Here is a 20,320-nt window from a genome sequence, read left to right on the forward strand (position 1 = left end):
TGACAACTCGACTCTTCTCCCTCCTCCCCTTCTGAATTGCAGTCAGGCACAGAGCCAGAGACTTGACCACTGTGACTTTCCTCAGCTAGGTCATTTCCCCCAAAGGGGTATAATTGTTGTTGAGGGGGACGGCCACAACTGTACTCTTCACTGGCTAAGTAACCCCTTTCCCTTTACTGACTCTCACCCAGTTTCCTGTGTCCTCTACCTTGGGTGTAACTGTATGTCCTAGTATCATCCATCGGCTTCCCAAATGATCTGGAGTTCATTCAGTTCCAGCTCCAACTCCCTTACGTGGATTATTAGAAGCTGCAGCTGGATGCACTTCCCGCTAGGGTATTATTGGCAGGGACACTAGAGGTCTCCCTTCCTTCCCACATCCCACAAGAGGAACATTCCGCTTTATCCTGCTTTGCATTTTCACTGTTGCAACTGGGCAAATATAAAGAAGGAAGAACAAAATCCCCACTCTGTCCACTCCGACAATGGTCGTTCCGACAATGGCTGAACAATGTCCACTCCGACAGTGGCTGAACAATGTCCACTCCGACAATGGCCGCTCCGCTTACTCCAGCTTTACTCTATTTTGTGCTTGACAGTCAATCCCGAACACTCATCGCCTATGGCTCAAAGCTCCAAGCTGCCGCGAGTCGCTGCCTTTTCCCCTCAGTTGAGAACCTCAGTGAACGATGTCTTCTCAGGCTTCTGATCTCTCCAGTTGGTTGCTGCTTAAAGCCCTCTTCTCACTGCTACCATCAGGGAGGAGCTACAGGAGTCTGGAGACACACACTCCATGTTTCAGGAACAGCTTCTTCCCCTCTGCCATCAGATTTCTGAATGGACAATGCACCCATGAAAACTGCCTTACTATTTTGTCCATCTCTTTTTGCACTACTTACTGAGTTAGATTTTTAAAATATACACTACTACAGTATTTCATAGTTTTATTATTATGTAGTGCAATGTACAGCTGCCACAAAACAACACATTTCTCGACATATACAGTGATATTAAACCTGATTCTGATTCGGATTCCTGATCACTACTTGCCCCTCCACCCACTTTGTACCGTTCACAGACTCGGCCACAAAGCCATCATTTCCATCATCCTAATCGTTGACATGTAACCCAGGTTTATCCCAGGGTTGAATTGCCTAATACTGGAAGGCATGCATTTGAGGTGAGAGGGGGTAATTTCAGACATGGCTATAAGCAGCACTGGGGCTCCACAGAGGACTGTAATGGCTCCCTTCCTGTTTATCCTGTATACCTCGGACTTCAGATACAACACTGAGTCATGTCATCTGCAGAAATGCAATAGTTGGGAGTATAAAGGGAGGATGAAAACAGGGCCCTGGTGGAGGACTTCGTCAAATGGTGCAGGCTCAATCAACTACAGCTCAACATCAGTAAGACAAAGGAGATGGTGATGGACTTTAAGAAGACGACACCTGCACTGCTCCCTGTTACTACTGATGGTGAGGACGTGGATGTGGTGAGGACCTACAAGTACCTGGGAGTGCAAGTGGATGGCAGACTTGAGTGGAGCACCAACACGGAGGCTGTGTACAAGAAGGGCCAGAGTCGCCTCTACTTCTTGAGGGGACGGAGGTCCTTTGGAGTAGGCAGGCCTCTCCTTCTCATCTTCTACCAGTCTGTTGTCACCAGTACAATCTTCAATGCAGTCATGTGCTGGGGCAATGGCATCAACACGGGTGATGCCAACAGCATCAATAAACTGTTTATAAAGACTGGCTCTGTTATAGGAGTCAGACTGGACACACTGGGGGCTGTGGTAGAACAAAGGACTCTACAGGAAATCCTGGCAATTCTGGACAATGTTTCTCACCCTCTGCATGCCACCTTGGCTGAACAGAGGAGCACATTTAGTAACAGACTAAGATGAATGCACTGTTCAAAAGAGCGCTATATGAGGTCATTCTTACCCTCGGCCATTAGGCTCTATAATGAGTCAACCTGTAGCCGGGGAAATGAAGACCCCCCCCTCCTGTTAGACTGTTTGCGGTAACTTCGTTTCTAATCTTTCTTACTTCTCTTCTAATATATGTATATTTGTAATTTTGTGCACTTGTAACGCTACTGTGATACTAACTTTCTTTGGGATCAATAAAGTATCCGTTTCCACTGACCTGAAGTGCTGCAGTAACCGAACCATTACGCAGCACTCTCTCAAACCAGTGACTTCAAACCAACGTCAAATGTCATTCCTCTTCATCAATCCTATTGCTGCGTTCCGTTAATTCACATTCCCTCAGCCATTCCCTTGCTTACTTAAGCCCATCACCCATGGTAACGTGGTGGTCATTGCAATGCCAGTAAAGCCTGGAGTTCAGAGTTCTATCCTGGTGCTGTTTGTAAGGAGTTTTCACGTTCCCCCCCGCCCCCCCCCCCCCGTGAACGTGTGGGTTTCCACCAGGTACTCTGGTTTCCTCCCACAGTCCAAAGACCTACCAGTTACTAGGTGAATTGGTCATTGTAAGTTCTCCTGTGATTAGGCTGGGTTTAAATAGGTGGATTGCTGGGGTGCTAACTAAACAAACAAACAAAAAGATAAATAAATAAATTCACTCTTTACTCAGAGGTTGTGAGATTGGCCATGGAAGTGATGGATGCAGGGTTGATTTCAACATTGAAAAGAAGATTGGACAGGTACATGGATGGGAGGGATATGGAGGGCGATGGAACTAAGCAGGAAATCAGGTTGGTATGGAGGAGTTGGGCTGAAGGGCCTGTTTCTACGACTCAAGCTCTATGAACCTGATTTGTTCAACAGCTGATTCAATGGGAACTTTCTAAAGGGAGGTTGGTGTCTCTCTCTAAGCTTCACTTAAAGCCTTCAATGAACCTGGCTCTCCAAGACGCACATTCCAGGCACCCACCACTGTAGCATAGTGGTTAATGCAACACGATTACCGTGTAGGCCAATGGGGTTCAATTCCCACCGCTGCCTGTAAGGAGTTTGCATGCTCTCCCTGTGACCATGTGGGTTTTCTCCTGGTGCTCCAGTTTCCTCCGACATTCCTATGCTGTACGACAATTGGGGGCCACAAGCATGTTGGGCCAGAACATCCTGTTACCATACTGTACCTCGAAATAAAAATAAATTACTAACAAAAACCATAGACACAGGAGCAAAATTAGGTCATTCGGCCCATCAAGTCTGCTCTGAAAGAGAGCTGGGAGTGACAGCAGGGCAAGGATCCTTCACAGGGCTAGCACAGGAATGACGGGCAGAATGCTCTCCTTCTGTGATCCAAAATCACTCCAGAACCATCTGCAGCTGACTTCAAATTTGAAGCAGACCCATAGAACAGTACAGCACTGGACAGGCCTTTCGGTACACAACAAGAACATAAGAAACAGGAGCAGGAGTCGGCCATCTGGCCTGTTGAGACTGCTCCACCATTCAATAAGATCATGGCCGATCTGGCCATGGACTCATCTCCACCTACTTTAACCTTTAATTCCCCTACTATGCAAAAATCTATCCAACCTTGTTTTAAATATACTTACTGAGGTGGCCTCCACTGCTTCATTGGGCAGAGATTCACCTCTCTGGGAAAAGCAGTTCCTCTTCATCTCCATTCTAAATCTACTCCGCTGAATCTTGAGGCTATGTCCCCTAGTTCTACTCTCACCTACCAGTGGAAACTACTTTCCTGCTTCTATCTTATATATCCCTTTCATAATTTTATATGTTTCTGTAAGATCTCCTCTCATCCTTCTGAATTCCAGCGAGTACAGTCCCAGGAGACTCAATCTCTCCTCACAGTTTAACCTCCTCATCTCTGGAGTCAACCTGGTGAACCTCCTCCGCACCGTCTCCAAAGCCAGTATATCCTTCCTCAACTAAGGAGACCAGGACTCCACGCAGTACTCCAGGTGCGGCCTCACCCGTGCAGCTGCAGCATAACCTTCCTGCTCTTAAATTCAATCCCTCTAGCAATGAAGGACAACATTCCATTTGCTTTCCTGACAGCCTGCTGCACCTGCACACCAACCTTTTGTGATTCATTCACATGTACTCCCAAGTCCCTCTGCACAGCAGCACGCGACAATTTTTTACCATTTAAATGATAATCTGCTCTGTCATTTTTCCTTCTAAAGTGGATGACCTCGCATTTACCAACATTGTACTCCATCTGCCAGACCCTCACCCACTCACTTAACCTATCTACATCTCTCTGCTGACTCTCCAAATCTTTTGCACAATTTGCTTTTCCACTCAATTTAGTATCATCAGCAAACAGATACATTACACTCAGTCCCCTCTTCCAGATGGTTAATGTATATTGTGAACAGTTGCAGGCCCAGCACTGACCCCTGCGGCACACCGCTCACCACTGACGGCCAACCAGAGAAACGAAGGAGCACAGACATGCAGCGGGAACCCAACAACTTAGAATCATGTACTGAGTAAAGTTAGGACGATTACATTAACTGAACACTCAGTACCTTTGAGTAAAATGGAAAAGTATCTTCTTTGATTGCTATTGCATTGCTGTTGATCTATGCACATTGAGAAATTGACTTTTTTTCCTAAAGGTGCACAGAAATGCAAGTGGTACCAGACAACTCAGAATCCCAACTCCCTGATTTCTATTGGTTAACCAATCCTCTATCCATTATAATACATCACCCCCAACTCTATGCATCCTTATCTTACGGATAAGTCTTTTATGCAGTTTATCTGCATAATCTGGTACCGAACCAATTAAATTAGTGATCAAATGGCCAACTAAACTAACCTCTTCAGCCTACACAATGTTCATATCCTTCCATTTCCCTCTCATTCATGTGTCTATCTAAATGTCTCTTCAAAGTCTCGAATGTATCTGCCTCTATCACCACCCCAGGCAGCACATTCCAGACACCCACCACTCTCCATGTAAAAAAAACTTGTCCCTCACATCTCCTTTGAAATTACCCCTTCTCACCTTAAATGCATGTCCTCTGGCATTAGACATTTCACCCCTGGGAAAAAGGTACTGTCTGTGCCTCTCATAATCTTCTAAACCTCTATCGGATCACCGCTCCGGAGAAAACAACCCAACCTTCCATTATGCACATGCTCTCTAATCCAGGCTGCATCCTGGTAAACCTCTTCCGCACCCTCTCTGAAGCCTCCACCTCATTCGATAAATGAGCCGAGAGGCTGAATTCCGCTCCTGTGTTTGATGGTTCTGTAAATGCTGGCAACAGTATAGTCAGAAAGCCATCCCAACACACAATGACGGAATGTTGTACTTACGTGTGAGGGGATATAAATGTCATGGACGGAGCCGGAATCCACATCAATCACATGGAAACCAGTGCTGGAGCCATAAATGACCTTTAGTCTCTGCCCCTCTTCCACTGTGAGGTCAACCAGTAATGGTCTGTGCTGAAGATCTGTAAAAGACTGTTGAGGGGACTGTGTCAGTTTAAACGATGGAAGTTTCAGAACACAAAGAGTGAAATAGCTCAGCAGAGGCTCTCCTGAATGGGCTGTATGGGGTGTCCAAGGAGGGGTAGCTCCCCTGGTGAAGGGGCTTGTTGAGTCCATTCAGGGACAGCTTGCTCACTTTTGGTCCCCACCAGACACTCAGCTTTTGTCTATGGCTCCAGGTCGCCGTTTGCATGCGAGAGTGGCCACACCCCCAGTACATCGCTTCAAACTGTGGACTAAACCAGGTAAGGGTAGCTGGGAGACTCATACCCCAGGAAGTTAAGGGCATGTCTGTGCCAGTATATGAAGGTAGACTGGATGGATGAGATCTACAGTGAGATCCAATGGCCAGGAAGGTGGTTCTGTAACGCTCTGTGGAGAGCGAAGGGTATGACAAGGCACAGGAGACGTCATGGTCATCCACTGCAGCTAAGGATACCCCAGCTGTGATGACTACTCGTACCACTGGACCCAGACTTCTGAGGTTGAGAGAGTGGAACAGATTTTCCACTTCAAAAACTCTCCCGCACAGATTTCCTGTCATTGTCGGACATGACGGTCAACCATCCTTCCTCTGAAGCACTCGTACCTTAAAAGCCATGAACTTGTGATAAGGCTTTGGTGCCCAGGCATAAATCTCCACTGCATTCTTCAGCGCAATCACCAGAAACTTAATCCTCTCATATTTAACTGCAAGACAGTAAGAGAAAATTAGACTATTTGGGAAAAGAATGAGAGAGAAAGAGAGAGAACAAACTTAAGCTTCAAGCAGGATGGATAATATTTTTCCTTCTGTTGGACTATGGCTGAAGCTTTGGAAGGCATTGATCAGAATAGAGGGATGTCCCTCTAGATCAGAGATAAGGAGGAATTTCTTTAGCCAGAGAGCGGTGAATCTGTGGGATTTGTTGCACAAGTCATTGGGTATATTTAAAGTGGAGGTTGATAGGTTCTTGATCAGTCAGGGTGTCAAAGGTTACGGGGAGAAGGCAGGAGAATGGGGGTGAGAGGCATAATAAATCAGACATGCTGGAATGGCGGAGCAGGCGCAGTAGCATTCTGCTTCTATGTCTTATGGTCTTACAGGACCTGTGTCGCTCACTGAGGTTGGAGAAACACGCCACACGTACCAACTTTGTAATGGACACAGCCTTCCAGGTCACCAACAGTGGTCCATCCTTGTTTCTTCTCCACCTCGGGATCATTGTGCAGTATCCTGTTCTTCAGCCAGGACAGGTAATATACCCGTAACTTATTCTTCTTCCCTGTTCAATAAAGAAAGGTTATCACTACTAATTCATCACTGTCCATCTCACGGGCTGCCTGTGACGAGCGCTTGTCACACCTCAGCCATCTCCCGGCTGAGAGATTCCAGAGATTGAGATGGATGGTGATTGTTTCAGACATTTTTGTTGTGATTGCAAGACCCTGTTGGACATTAGTAACGTAGAACACTGTGAGTCCGATTCACTGGTTCATTGTTGAGACCGACAGAGGGAGAGCTGTGTAGCCTCTGTTATGGCATGGACCAATCCTTCATTTATGCCCTGGGTCTGCCTGTCGCAGGAGCTGGATTTGTGCCTCTAGATTTCATGCTGGGTTTGGAGGCTGGCCCCTCCCACGTTCGCTGGCCCCTCCCGTGTTCGCTCGATGGAAGACAAGCTGGATTGTGTTTGCCTGAGGCTGCATTACAGGAGATGAGGAACTGTTATGTGCTTGTCCTTGTGGAAACATGGCTACAGGACATCATCCCATGCACCATCAATCTACAAGCCATGACCATCAGGGACTTGGGCTAGATTTTTTATATTTTTTGGTAACTGCATGTTTTTCTGCTATCATATGTGTGCTAAATGAGCTGTGTGCCGTGTGTAACTGTTGGCTCTGTGTTTGGCACCTTGGCCTCGAGGGAAACGCTGTTTCATGTGGCTGGATTTATGTGTACGGTTGTATAACAATTAAACTTGAACTACCTCAGGTTAGTGTTACACAGATAAGGTGGCTGGTTGCAGTCTTTGGCCCAGGATCTTGTGCCATAAATACCAGACAATCATGAGACAAATATCAGACAAGAAATACCATTCATACACCTCTGGTTCGTCAGGAACTGCCTCCAGCGGGTTTCGAAGGGGATTCGGAGTGCGGTATAAAGGGGTGTATGGGGTGTCAGGGAGGGGTAGCACCTCTGGTGGGAGAATATGTTGCGTCCTTTTCAGGGCGGTTAGTCCACCTTTGGCCCTCACCTGGCACTCAGCTCTCACCTGTGGCTCCCTGTAGCTGTTTGCATGTGACAGCGGCCACACCCCGGGCAACGGCTTCGACAAGCCGGCTAAACCAGGTGAGGGTAGCCGACGGGTCTCAAACCCTCGGTGAGATAGGGAGTTGTCTATCCCAGCATGTGAAGACAGACTCCGGCGGATTGAGTGGACGAGACCAATGGAAGGTCCAACAGTCAAGAAGGCGGTCTCTGCAAGCGTCGTGGAACGTGTAGAGCAGGACAAGACACAGAAGACGTCCTGGTCATCCACTGCGCCTAGTCCCATCTCCAGCCGTCTAGACTCTGTCTTGCCACTGGATTCAGATGGGAATTGGGAAGAGAGAGTGAGGCTGACGCTGCGCAACTCTCCCTCACTTAAATCCAAATCACGCGCTAGTCTCGACACCATCATAATGGTGTCGAGGTCTTCATCGACATCAATGATGGACGAACAACCATTTGTCCAATAGAACATAGAACAGTACAGCACAAAAAAAGGCTGTGCGGCCCACAATGTTGTGCCTAACAATCAAATTGGTGAAGTGGCTAACTAAACTCATCTCTTCTGCCTACACAATCGGTTTAATTTCCTTATATTCATGTGACTATCTAAACGTCACTTAAATGTCCCTCATGTCTCTACCTCTTCCACCACCCCAGGAAGTATGTCCCACACACCCACCACTCTCTGTGTAAAAACCCTACCCCTGACAAGGAAGGTGAGAGGTAACTTGAAATATGAAAAGAGGCATAGATCAAGTGGACAGCCAAAGCCTTTTCCCCAAGGTGGAAATGGCTAAAAGGAGAGGGCAAATTTTAAGATGATTGGTGATTTAAGGAGATTGGATTGTCAGAGGTGGATCTCAGTGCAGGTGAAAAGATCATAATCATTGGCAATACAGGTAGCCTGATTATTTCAGAGGGTCGTCCTGGGAACAGCATGAAAGTGTCATAATAAAGAAAGCACAGAGGTACTTCTACGTTCATAGAATCTTAGAGAATTCCAGCTCAGCAAAAGGTCCTTCAGCCCATCTAGTCCATGCCAAAACCATTTCAACTGCCTACTTTCATCGACCTGAACCTGGACCATAGACCTCCATACCACTACAATCCATGAACCTACCCAAACTTCTCTTAAATGTTGAAATCGAGCTCACAAGCACCACTTGTGCTGGCAGCTCGTTCCACACTCTCACCACCCTGTGAGTGAAGAAGTTTCCTTCATGTCCCCCTTAAACCTTTAACCCAAGACCATTGACAAAATCTGCAGATGCTGGAAATCCAAGCAACACACACAAAATGCTGGAGGAACTCAGCAGGCCAGGCAGCATCTATGGAAAAGAGTGTAGTCAACGTTTCGGGCTGAGACCCTCATTTTTTTTCTGCACTCCTGAAGAAAGGTCTCAGCATGAAATGTCGACTACACTCTTTACCATAGATGATGCCTGGCCTGCTGAGTTCCTCCAGCATTTTGTGTGTGTTGCTCAGTGGAAAAAGCCTGTCTGCATTTAACTTATCGAGGCACCTCATAATTTTATATACCTCTATCAAATCTCCCCTCATTCTCCCACATTCTAGGGAATAAAGTCTTAACCTGTTCAATCTTTCCTTATAACTCAGGTCCTCTAGATCCAGCAACATTCTTGTAAATTTTCTCTGCACTCTTTTAACCTTATTTACTCTTTCCTATAGGTAGGTGACCAAAACTGTACACGGTACTCCAAATTAGGCCTCACCAATGTCTTATACAACTTCAACATAACATCCCATCTCCTGTACTCAATACATTGATTTATGAATGTGCCAACAGCTTTCTTTACACCCCTATCTACCTGTGATACCACTTTCATTGAATTATGGATCTGTATTCCCAGATCCCGTTGTTCTAGTACACTCCTCAGTGCCCTACCGTTCACTGTGTAAGACCTACCCTGACTGGTCCTTGTTTTGCAGAGAAGTTTTGCACTTCCCTGCATTATGTTCAATCTGCCTTTTTTCAGAACATTTTCCAGCTGGTACAGATCCCTCTGCAAGCCATGATAGCCTTCCTCACTGTAAACTATACCCCCAGTCTTGGTGTCATCTGCAAATTTGCTGATCCAGTTAACCACATTATCATCCCAGATCATTGATATACATGACAAACAGCAAAGGATCCAGTACTATCCCCTCTGGCACACTGCTAGTCAGAGAGGCAACCATCTACTACCACTCTCTGGCTTCTCTCACAAAGCCAATGTCTTATCCAATTTACTGCCTCATCCTGCATGCCAAACGACTGAACCTTCTTGACCAGCCTCCCACAAGGGGCCTTGTCAAAAGCTTTGTTAAAGTCCATGTAGACAACATCCACTGTCTTGCCTTCATCCACTTTCCTGATAACTTCCTCATGAAACTTCTCAAGATTGGTTCCTCGAAAGGTGGTTAGACATGATCTACCACGCACAAAGCCATGCTGACTATCCTTAATCAGTCCAGGTCTATCCAAATACTTATGTATACATCTGGTCCCGTAGAATACCCTCCAATAATTTTCCCAGAACCGATGTCAGACACACCAGCTGATAATTTCCTGGTTTCTGTTTAGAGCCTTTTTTAAACAGTGAAACAACATTGGCTACTCTCCAATCCTCTGGTACCTCTCCTTTGCTAAGGATGTTTAAATATCTCTGCGAGGGCTCCGGCAATTTCCGCACTTGCCTCCCATAGAGTCCAAGGGAACACCTTGTCAGGCCCTGGGGATTTATCCACTCTGATTTGCTTCAGGATAGCAAGCACCTCCTCCTCCATTATCTGTACAGGGCCCATGAAATTAATGCCACTTTGCCTCACTTCTATAGACTCTGTGTCCATCTCCTGAGTAAATACAGGTGCAAAGAAGGCATTTTAAGATCTCCACCATCTATTTTGACTCCACACGTGGATCACCATTCTAAACTTCCAAAGGACCAATTTTGTCCCTAGCAGTCCACTTACATGTAGAATCTCCTAGGAGTCTCCTTCACCTTTTCTGCTAGAGCAACTTCATGCCTTACCTTAGCCCTCCTGATTTCTTAGATGAGTATTCTCTTGCATTTCTTGTGCTCCATAAGCACCTCATTTGTTCCTACTATATGTTTCTGCTCTGCACCTCCTTTTTTCACTTAAACAGGGCCTCAAAATCTGTCGAAAACCAAGGTTTCCTACACTTGTTATCTTTACCTTTTATTCTGACAGCCACTTAAAGTTTCCTACTCTCAGAATTTTGTTTTTGAAGGCCTTTGCCAGAAAACAGCCTGTCCCAATCCACACTTCCCAGATCATTTCTGATACCATCAAAATTGGTCTTTCTCAACCTGCACACTTTACCTAACTCTACATATTTAGACCTATCTCTTTTCATAATTTCTTAGAAGTTTGGGCAGATTCGGCATGTCATCCAAACCTTTGACAAAATTCTATCAATGCACCATGAAGAGTATCTTAACTGGTTGTCGCACGGCCTGATATGGAAACATCAATGCCCAGGAATGGAAAATCCTACGAGGACACCCATCATCAAGAAAACCAACCATTCAGGTCCTCTTTTCTCTCTTCTCACTACTACCTTCATGAGGAATGTACAGAAGCTTCAGGTCCACACCACCAGGTTCAGGAACAGTTATTACCCCTCAACCATCAGGTCCCACACCACCAAGTTCAGGAACAGTTATTACCCCTCAACCATCAGGTCCCACACCACCAGGTTCAGGAACAGTTATTACCCTTCAACCATCAGGTCCTACACCACCAGGTTCAGGAACAGTTATTACCCCTCAATCATCAGGTCCCACACCACCAGGTTCAGGAACAGTTATTACCCCTCAATCATCAGGCCCCACACCACCAGGTTCAGGAACAGTTATCACCCCTCAACCATCAGGTGCCACACCACCAGGTTCAGGAACAGTTATCACCCCTCAACCATCAGATCCCACACCACCAGGTTCAGGAACAGTTATTACCCCTCAACCATCAGGTCCCACACCACCAGGTTCAGGAACAGTTATTACCCCTCAACCATCAGGTCCCACATCACCGGGTTCAGGAACAGTTATTACCCCTCAACCATCAGGTCGCACACCACCAGGTTCAGGAACAGTTATTACCCCTCAACCATCAGGTTCCACACCACCAGGTTCAGGAACAGTTATTACCCCTCAACCATCAGGTCCCACATCACCGGGTTCAGGAACAGTTATTACCCCTCAACCATCAGGTCGCACACCACCAGGTTCAGGAACAGTTATTACCCCTCAACCATCAGGTCCCACACCACCAGGTTCAGGAACAGTTATTACCCCTCAATCATCAGGTCCCACATCACCGGGTTCAGGAACAGTTATTACCCTACAACCATCAGGTCCCACAGCATCAGGTTCAGGAACAGTCATTACCTCTCAACCACCAGGCTCTTGAACCTCAACTCAACTTTGAACTGATTCGACAACCTACAGATTCACTTTCAATGACTCTACAACTCCTGTTTTCCATATCATGTATTTACTTATTTATTATTTGCTTTTTTGTATTTTCAGTTTGTCTTCTTTTGCACATTGGTTGTTTGTGTGTGATCTTTGTGTATAGTTTTTCATTGATTCGATTTTGTTTCTTTGTTCTACTGCGAATGCCTACAAGAAAATATAGATAGGTGGAGGGCAGGTAGTGTTAAGGAAGTGGAGAGGCTGCAGAAGGACATAGACAGATTAGGAGAATGGGTAAAGAAATGGCAGATGGAACACAGAGTCAGGAGGTGTATAGTCATGTACCTTGGTAGAAGTAGTAAAAGGGTTGACATTTTCTAAACAGGGAGAAAATTTAAAAACCTGAGGTGCAAAGGGACTTGGGATTCCTTGTGCAGGATTCCCTACAGGTTAACTTGCAGGTTGAGTCTGTGGTGAGGAAGGTAAATGTGATGTTAGCATTCATTTTGAAAAGACTAGTGTATAAAAGCAAGGATGTAACATTGAGGCTTTATAAGCTACCAGAGAGTCGTCACTTTTGAGTTTTTTGTTGGCGTGTGCCTGCGTGCATGCGAGTCTGTGCACGTACATCTGTGTGTGCGTGCGTGTGTGTCTGTGCGTGTGAGTCTGCGTTCCTGTGCGTGCGTCTGTGATGATGTCTTTTTCATGGCTTATACAAGGCACGGAGCGAGAGAGAGAGAGACTGTGTGGCACGCCACTCCTCACACAGACATTTCCGCAGTATTTTCCCTTTATTTTATGATATCGAGTTGCAAACTCGACACTCAACTCCACACAGATGGAAAGTGTACTCGACTGGTTTCGAACCCGGGAACCTCCGCTCCCGGGTCCAGCACCCATGTTGTTGCGTCACCAGCCAGCCCATCACTTAGAGTATCGTGAGCAGTTTTCGGTTTATCGAAGAAAGGATGTGCTGATGTTGGAGAGGGTTCAAAGGAGGTTCATGAAAATGATTCAGGGATAGAAAGACTTGTCATATGAAAAGCATTTGTGGCTCTGGGCCTGTACTCACTTTAATTTTAGAAGAATGAGGTGTGACATTGAAACCTATCGAATGTTGAAAGATTTTGATGGAGTGAATGTGGAGAGGATGTTTCCTTTTGGGAAAGACTAGGACCAGAGAGACATCCATTTAGAACAGAGATGAGGAGGAATTTCTTTAGCCAGAGGATGGTGAATCTGTGGAATTAATTTATTAATTAAATAGGCAGCTGTGGAGGCCAGATCATTGGGTGTATTTAAGGCAGAGGTTGATAAGTTCTTGATAAGTCAGGCCATGAAACGTTACAAAGAAGGCAGGAGAATGGGGTTGAGTGGGAAATGGATTTGCCATGACCAAACGGCAGGGCAGACTGATGGGCTGAATGGCCTAATTCTGTTCTAATGCCTTATGGTCTATAATGAATCTCAGGGTAGTAAATGGTGACATATACGTCATTTGATATTAAATTTACTTTGAACTTTGAAGCCTGGCTCAACGTTGTATGCTGAAGAACCTATACTGTGCTGTATTGTTCTATGTTCAAAGGCTGGATGAGGCTGACAGACCATTCATTCTTCAATCCCCAACTCGCCTCTTACCGGATATAGTCACCAGGATGTTGAGACCCTCCAGGACATCCATTTGGTGGAATCGTCTTCGACTGATCAGATTGTAGACCTTCCCCTGACCACTGCGGTCCAGGAGCATCAGACCGTTCTCGGTGCCCACCAGCAGGTTCACTCCTAGAAAGCAGAGCACACACATGTCACAGTGACTGATTGGGGAGAGTGGGGTAGACACATATCTCAGTGACTGGGGAGACTGGGGTAGACACACGTCTCAGTAACTGGGGAGAGTGGGGGAGACACATGTCACAGTGACTGATTGGGGAGAGTGGGGTAGACACATGTCTCAGTGACTGGGGAGAGTGGGGGAGACACACATCACAGTGACTGATTGGGGAGAGTGGGGTAGACACATGTCTCAGTGACTGATTAGGGAGAGTGGGGTAGACACATGTCCCAGTGACTGGGGAGAGTGGGGTAGACACATGTCTCAGTGACTGGGGAGACTGGGGTAGACACACATCACAGTGACTGATTAGGGAGAGTGGGGTAGACACACATCACAGTGACTGATTAGGGAGAGTGGGGTAGACACACGTCTCAGTGACTGATTAGGGAGAGTGGGGTAGACACATGTCTCAGTGACTGATTAGGGAGAGTGGGGTAGACACATGTCTCAGTGACTGATTAGGGAGAGTGGGGTAGACACATGTCTCAGTGACTGATTAGGGAGAGTGGGGTAGACACATGTCTCAGTGACTGATTAGGGAGAGTGGGGTAGACACATGTCCCAGTGACTGGGGAGAGTGGGGTAGACACACATCACAGTGACTGGGGAGACTGGGGTAGACACACATCACAGTGACTGATTAGGGAGAGTGGGGTAGACACACATCACAGTGACTGATTAGGGAGAGTGGGGGAGACACACATCACAGTGACTGATTGGGGAGAGTGGGGTAGACACACGTCTCAGTGACTGATTAGGGAGAGTGGGGTAGACACATGTCCCAGTGACTGGGGAGAGTGGGGTAGACACATGTCTCAGTGACTGGGGAGACTGGGGTAGACACACATCACAGTGACTGATTAGGGAGAGTGGGGTAGACACACATCACAGTGACTGATTAGGGAGAGTGGGGTAGACACATGTCTCAGTGACTGATTAGGGAGAGTGGGGTAGACACATGTCTCAGTGACTGGGGAGACTGGGGTAGACACACGTCTCAGTGACTGGGGAGACTGGGGTAGACACACATCACAGTGACTGATTAGGGAGAGTGGGGGAGACACACATCACAGTGACTGATTAGGGAGAGTGGGGTAGACACATGTCTCAGTGACTGGGGAGACTGGGGTAGACACATGTCTCAGTGACTGGGGAGACTGGGGTAGACACATGTCTCAGTGACTGGGGAGACTGGGGTAGACACACATCTCAGTCGGAGACGGACGGGGGGGTCAGTGTTGTGTTACGGAGACGGACGGGGGGGTCAGTGTTGAATTACAGAGACAGACTGGGGGTCAGTGTTGTGTTATGGAGATGCACGGGGGGTCAGTGTTGTGTTACGGAGACGGACGGGGGGGGGGGGTCAGTGTTGTGTTATGTAGACGGACAGATGGTCAGTGTTGTGTTATGTAGACGGACGGGGGGGGTCAGTGTTGTGTTACGGAGACGGACGGGGGGTCAGTGGTGTGTTATGGAGATGGATGGGGTGTGGTCAGTGTTGTGTTACGGAGACGGACAGACGGTCAGTGTTGTGTTACGGAGACGGACGGGGGGGTCAGTGTTGAATTACAGAGACAGACTGGGGGTCAGTGTTGTGTTATGGAGATGCACGGGGGGTCAGTGTTGTGTTACGGAGACGGACGGGGGGGGGTCAGTGTTGTGTTATGTAGACGGACAGATGGTCAGTGTTGTGTTATGTAGACGGACGGGGGGGGTCAGTGTTGTGTTACGGAGACGGACGGGCTGTGGTCAGTGGTGTGTTATGTAGACGGACAGATGGTCAGTGTTGTGTTACGGAGACGGACGGGGGTCAGCGTTGTGTTACGGAGACGGACGGGGTGTGGTCAGTGGTGTGTTATGTAGACGGACAGACGGTCAGTGGTGTGTTACGGAGACGGACAGACGGTCAGTGGTGTGTTACGGAGACGGACGGGCTGTGGTCAGTGGTGTGTTATGTAGACGGACAGATGGTCAGTGTTGTGTTACGGAGACGGACAGATGGTCAGTGTTGTGTTACGGAGACGGACGGGCTGTGGTCAGTGGTGTGTTATGTAGACGGACAGATGGTCAGTGTTGTGCTACAGAGATGGATGGGGGGGTCAGTGTTGTGTTACGGTGACGGACGGGGGGGGGATCAGTGTTGTGTTACGGTGACGGACGGGGGGGGGATCAGTGTTGTGTTACGGAGACGGACAGGGGTCAGTGTTGTGTTACGGAGACGGACAGATGGTCAGTGGTGTGTTACGGAGACGGACGGGCTGTGGTCAGTGGTGTGTTATGTAGACGGACAGATGGTCAGTGTTGTGTTACGGAGACGGACAGGGGTCAGTGGTGTGTTACGGAGAAGGACGGGCTGTGGTCAGTGGTGTGTTATGTAGACGGACAGATGGTCAGTGTTGTGTTACGGAGACGGACAGACGGTCAGTGTTGTGTTATGTAGACGGATGGGGGGTCAGTGTTGTGTTACGGAGACGGACGGGGGGGGGGGTCAGTGGTGTGTTATGTAGACGGACAGATGGTCAGTGTTGTGTTACAGAGACGGACAGACGGTCAGTGGTGTGTTACGGAGACGGACAGACGGTCAGTGGTGTGTTATGTAGACGGACAGACGGTCAGTGGTGTGTTACGGAGACGGACAGACGGCCAGTGGTGTGTTACGGAGACGGACGGGCTGTGGTCAGTGGTGTGTTATGTAGACGGACAGATGGTCAGTGTTGTGTTACGGAGACGGACAGACGGTCAGTGTTGTGTTACGGAGACGGACAGACGGTCAGTGGTGTGTTATGTAGACGGACGGGGGGGGGGGTCAGTGGTGTGTTACGGAGACGGACCGGGTGTGGTCAGCAGTGTGCAGCAGAGGCAGACTCAGGGACTCACCCCACAATGCGGCACATAGTATCTCCGAATTAAACCGTTTCTTGTACTTGCGAATCTCGGGAGTGTCGCTGTGGGGCCGGATGTTGGTGGGGTTGACGTTGACCACAGAGATTTTCCGGACCTCGTTCAGCTTCGCCTGCTCCTGCCGTAGCATCTCAGCGGAGAAGATCACTGCAGGGAGGTAGGGGACAGTCTGAGCACAGGGCCATGAGACAGGCAGGTTCGAAACCCACCAACCCCTTTTCACCCAGCACACTGTCACATGGAGTGCAGCTCGAGCCTTTGCTCAGACATCCAATCAGTCCCTTCGACTTTCTGATTATCCACAGCTCTGCAAACCGATGAAGATGGAGCAGTGCTTGTGGTAAATATGGAAGTTAGCAAGGTTTTCAACAAGTTTCTCATGATAGTGCTAGATTCCAGCTTGCCAATAGCCCTTGAATGTTCTGGTCTACTGAAATCACTCATTGGATGTCAATATGGGATTTTTAAAAATTAAGCCATACTGCATGCCTTGTAAAGCTCTGTTCTGCACAGACTGGAGTAGCACCACAATCACTTGTTTTGAACAATGGCAACAAAGTTCTAATCTGTTCTATTCCATGGCTGGCTCATTCAGAAAGTCAGGAGGCATGGGATCCGGGAAATTTAGTTGCATTGATTCAGAAGTGGTTTTCCCACAGAGGGCAGAGGGTGGTTTTCGATGGTACGTATTCTGCCTGGAGGTCGACGATCAGTGGTGTTTCACAGAGAGCTGTTCAGCCATTCCCTTCTCTTTGCGATTTCTTTTACAAATGACTTGGATTAGCAAGTGGAATGTGGGTTAGTAAGTTTGCAGATGACATGATGGTCAGTGGCGGTGTGTATAGTGTAGAAGGTGGTTTGTTACAACGGGACATTGACAGGTTTCAGAGCTGGGCTGAGAAGTGGCAGACGGAGTTCAATGAAGTGATTCACCTCGGAAGGTCAAGTGAGGGCTGGGTGCAGGACCTCGGGGTTCACATTCGTACAACACTCCGAGCTGGTGTACGAGCTGATGGGAAGCACGACTGTGATGCGGCTGCAAGTTTCCCATTGCCCCTGTGCATTCAAGTACTTGCACAGAGAACAATAAACTCAAACGATTTTGATATTGTCTGGTTGAGTAGTGTTGTAACAATAACCTCACACTTAACATCAGTAACCAAACTATGTGTTTCAATGCCTCTGGTATTCTGTCTACGCTGACCTCTGGTGTTCACTCGCTGCTGCTTAGAAGAGCAAGCTGGACCAGGACAACTTTTCTGCCATTCCATTCACGACACTCAGGGACTTGGGCTACATTATCTTTTTCTTTGTGACTGTATGTTTTTCTGACAGTGCACCCAAGTGTGTTACTTGTGCTGTGTGTTCTGTGCAGTGTGCTGTGTCCTGTTGGCAATGTGTTTTGCAGCTTGGCCCTGGGGAAATGCTGTTTCATTGCCTGTATCCATGTACGGTTGGACGAGAACTAAACGTGAACTTGAACTTGAATGTGCGCATGACAAATAAACTTATATCGTGGATCTCAGGGGAGTTCCGGCCGATGACAGAGACCTGAAGCACGTCACTCACCTGCCGCTGAGGAGTCTTCCTCACTTCCGCTAGGCGAAGTCTGAAATACCCTGGGGTCCACAAATGGGGTGAATGATGACTTTGTGCCTGTTCCTCTGCCATACTGAAAGAGAAATGCACCCCATCACACCACGGATTACACCCCCTCCCCCCGAAGGAGCTTACACCCACAACAACTTCTGTTCATAAACAAAAGGTGCAACAGACACAAAATGCTGGAGAAACTCAGCAGGTCAGGCAGCACCTATGGAGAGAAATAAACAGTCAACGTTTTGCTGAGATCCTTCTTCAGGACAGGATTTCCAAATATGTCAATTTATACATCTACAGAATACTTCATTTTAATCTGTTAATATTATTGTGTTGATACTGTTATCTTCTGTGCTGTAAGTGCTAATATGTACCCTGATTTGCACCTTGTCCCCGAGGATTGATGTTTCGTTTAGCTGTGTACACGTGGATGGTTGAACGCGTGCTGTGTGTGACTGTGCGTATTGTGATTTGCACCCTGTCCCCGAGGATTGATGTTTCGTTTAGCTGTGTATTTTATTTGGTTATTTAAGATACAGTGTGGAACAGGCCTTCCAGCCCAATAGCCGCACTGCACAGCAACACACCTATTTAACCCTAGCCTAATCACAGGACAACTTATAACGGCCAGTTAACCTATTAACGGGTACATCTTTGAAAACAGAACACCTGGAGGAAACCCACATGGACACGGGGGGAAAATCGGAACTTTCATACAGAGAACACTGGAATTGAACTCTGAACTCTGGAACATCTCAATCTGTAATAGCGTCATACAAGCTGCCCCTCGTTTTTACCTACTGCCCTTTATGCCGCTGGCATTTAGGGCACAATGAAGGTCCTCCATCTCTTTCTTTCCTTGGCCGCATAGAAGGATTCTTCATTGGTGTTTCAGTAACAGTTTTGTTTGACTGGTCAGTTGTTAGCCCTGAGCTGAACCCCTGAAACTGGAGGACCAGTGGACCACTCTTAGCCTGACCTCTACCCTTTGACCTGTTTGTCATGAGTGATCCTATTAAGAGTAACAATATAAAGCCCTGACTCCAGCCAGCAGATCTCTCCGGGTCATTGAGGTACACAAGCCTCCAAACCACGACAAGGTTGTGGTTCTCTTGGAGGAACCACTACACACCTCCGCGGTCCAACGCCAATCAACTTGAACTTATATTGATGGAGCACAACCTCTCAAGGGCCCACGTAGAGATGACACCAGATCTCACATCACAGGAGATGTTAGAATGGGGGAATGGAGGCTTGGCCTTTGAGGAGGGTATAAAGGAGAGGGAGAGCTGGAGATATTCAGGACCAGGTCCCTGGAAACTGGAATTGGGAGATGATGGGGAGGAGGGTGCTGGAGAGTTGGGAACCTGTACTCCCTAGCAGCTGAGGCAATGTGACGACTATGGGAAACACCAGGAATAGGACGATGGGCGGGGGGGGGAGGGGATGGGGGTGCATGGTGTGGTTGGTCATGGAGCAGTAGAATTTTAGAGCAGCTCGGGTTAACCACTGATACAAGTTAGGAGGTTGATGAGAGCACTGTGTTAGTCAGCTCTGGAGGAAAACAGTGGACAAATGTGCAGGGACTGAGAGAGGAGAGGGATCAGGTGGTGGGTGAGTGAGGGATTTGATTGGACAGTGGGAGCAGGAATTGGATTGGATGGTGAGGAGACGTCTGGCTGGGTAGTGAGGCAGGGACTGGATTGGATGTTGGGGGAAGGGACCAGATTGGACATTGAGGGAAAGATGGATTAGGTGGCGGGAAAGGGATTGGATTGGATGGTGGTGGTGTTACTGGATTGGACGATGGGAGGAGGGGTCAGATTGGGTGATAG

At 47.7% G+C, this 20,320-nt stretch overlaps 1 protein-coding gene across 4 annotated transcripts in view; it reads right to left on the reverse strand.

Annotated features, from left to right (window-relative positions):
* Nucleotides 1-20,320, reverse strand: part of LOC140196143 (traf2 and NCK-interacting protein kinase-like) — a 290,127-nt gene that overhangs the window by 13,961 nt on the left and 255,846 nt on the right. For all 4 annotated transcript variants that reach the window (XM_072254879.1, XM_072254878.1, XM_072254877.1 and 1 more), the window contains 6 exons: nt 18,456-18,558; nt 16,863-17,033; nt 13,790-13,933; nt 6,580-6,714; nt 6,039-6,139; nt 5,273-5,422 (listed from right to left, as the gene is read on the reverse strand). In XM_072254879.1, coding sequence (XP_072110980.1) covers nt 5,273-5,422; nt 6,039-6,139; nt 6,580-6,714; nt 13,790-13,933; nt 16,863-17,033; nt 18,456-18,558 — 804 coding nt within the window. The remainder of the gene's footprint in view (nt 1-5,272; nt 5,423-6,038; nt 6,140-6,579; nt 6,715-13,789; nt 13,934-16,862; nt 17,034-18,455; nt 18,559-20,320) is intronic.

Source organism: Mobula birostris, chromosome 4 (assembly GCF_030028105.1).
Source record: "Mobula birostris isolate sMobBir1 chromosome 4, sMobBir1.hap1, whole genome shotgun sequence".
Lineage (NCBI taxonomy): Eukaryota > Metazoa > Chordata > Chondrichthyes > Myliobatiformes > Myliobatidae > Mobula > Mobula birostris.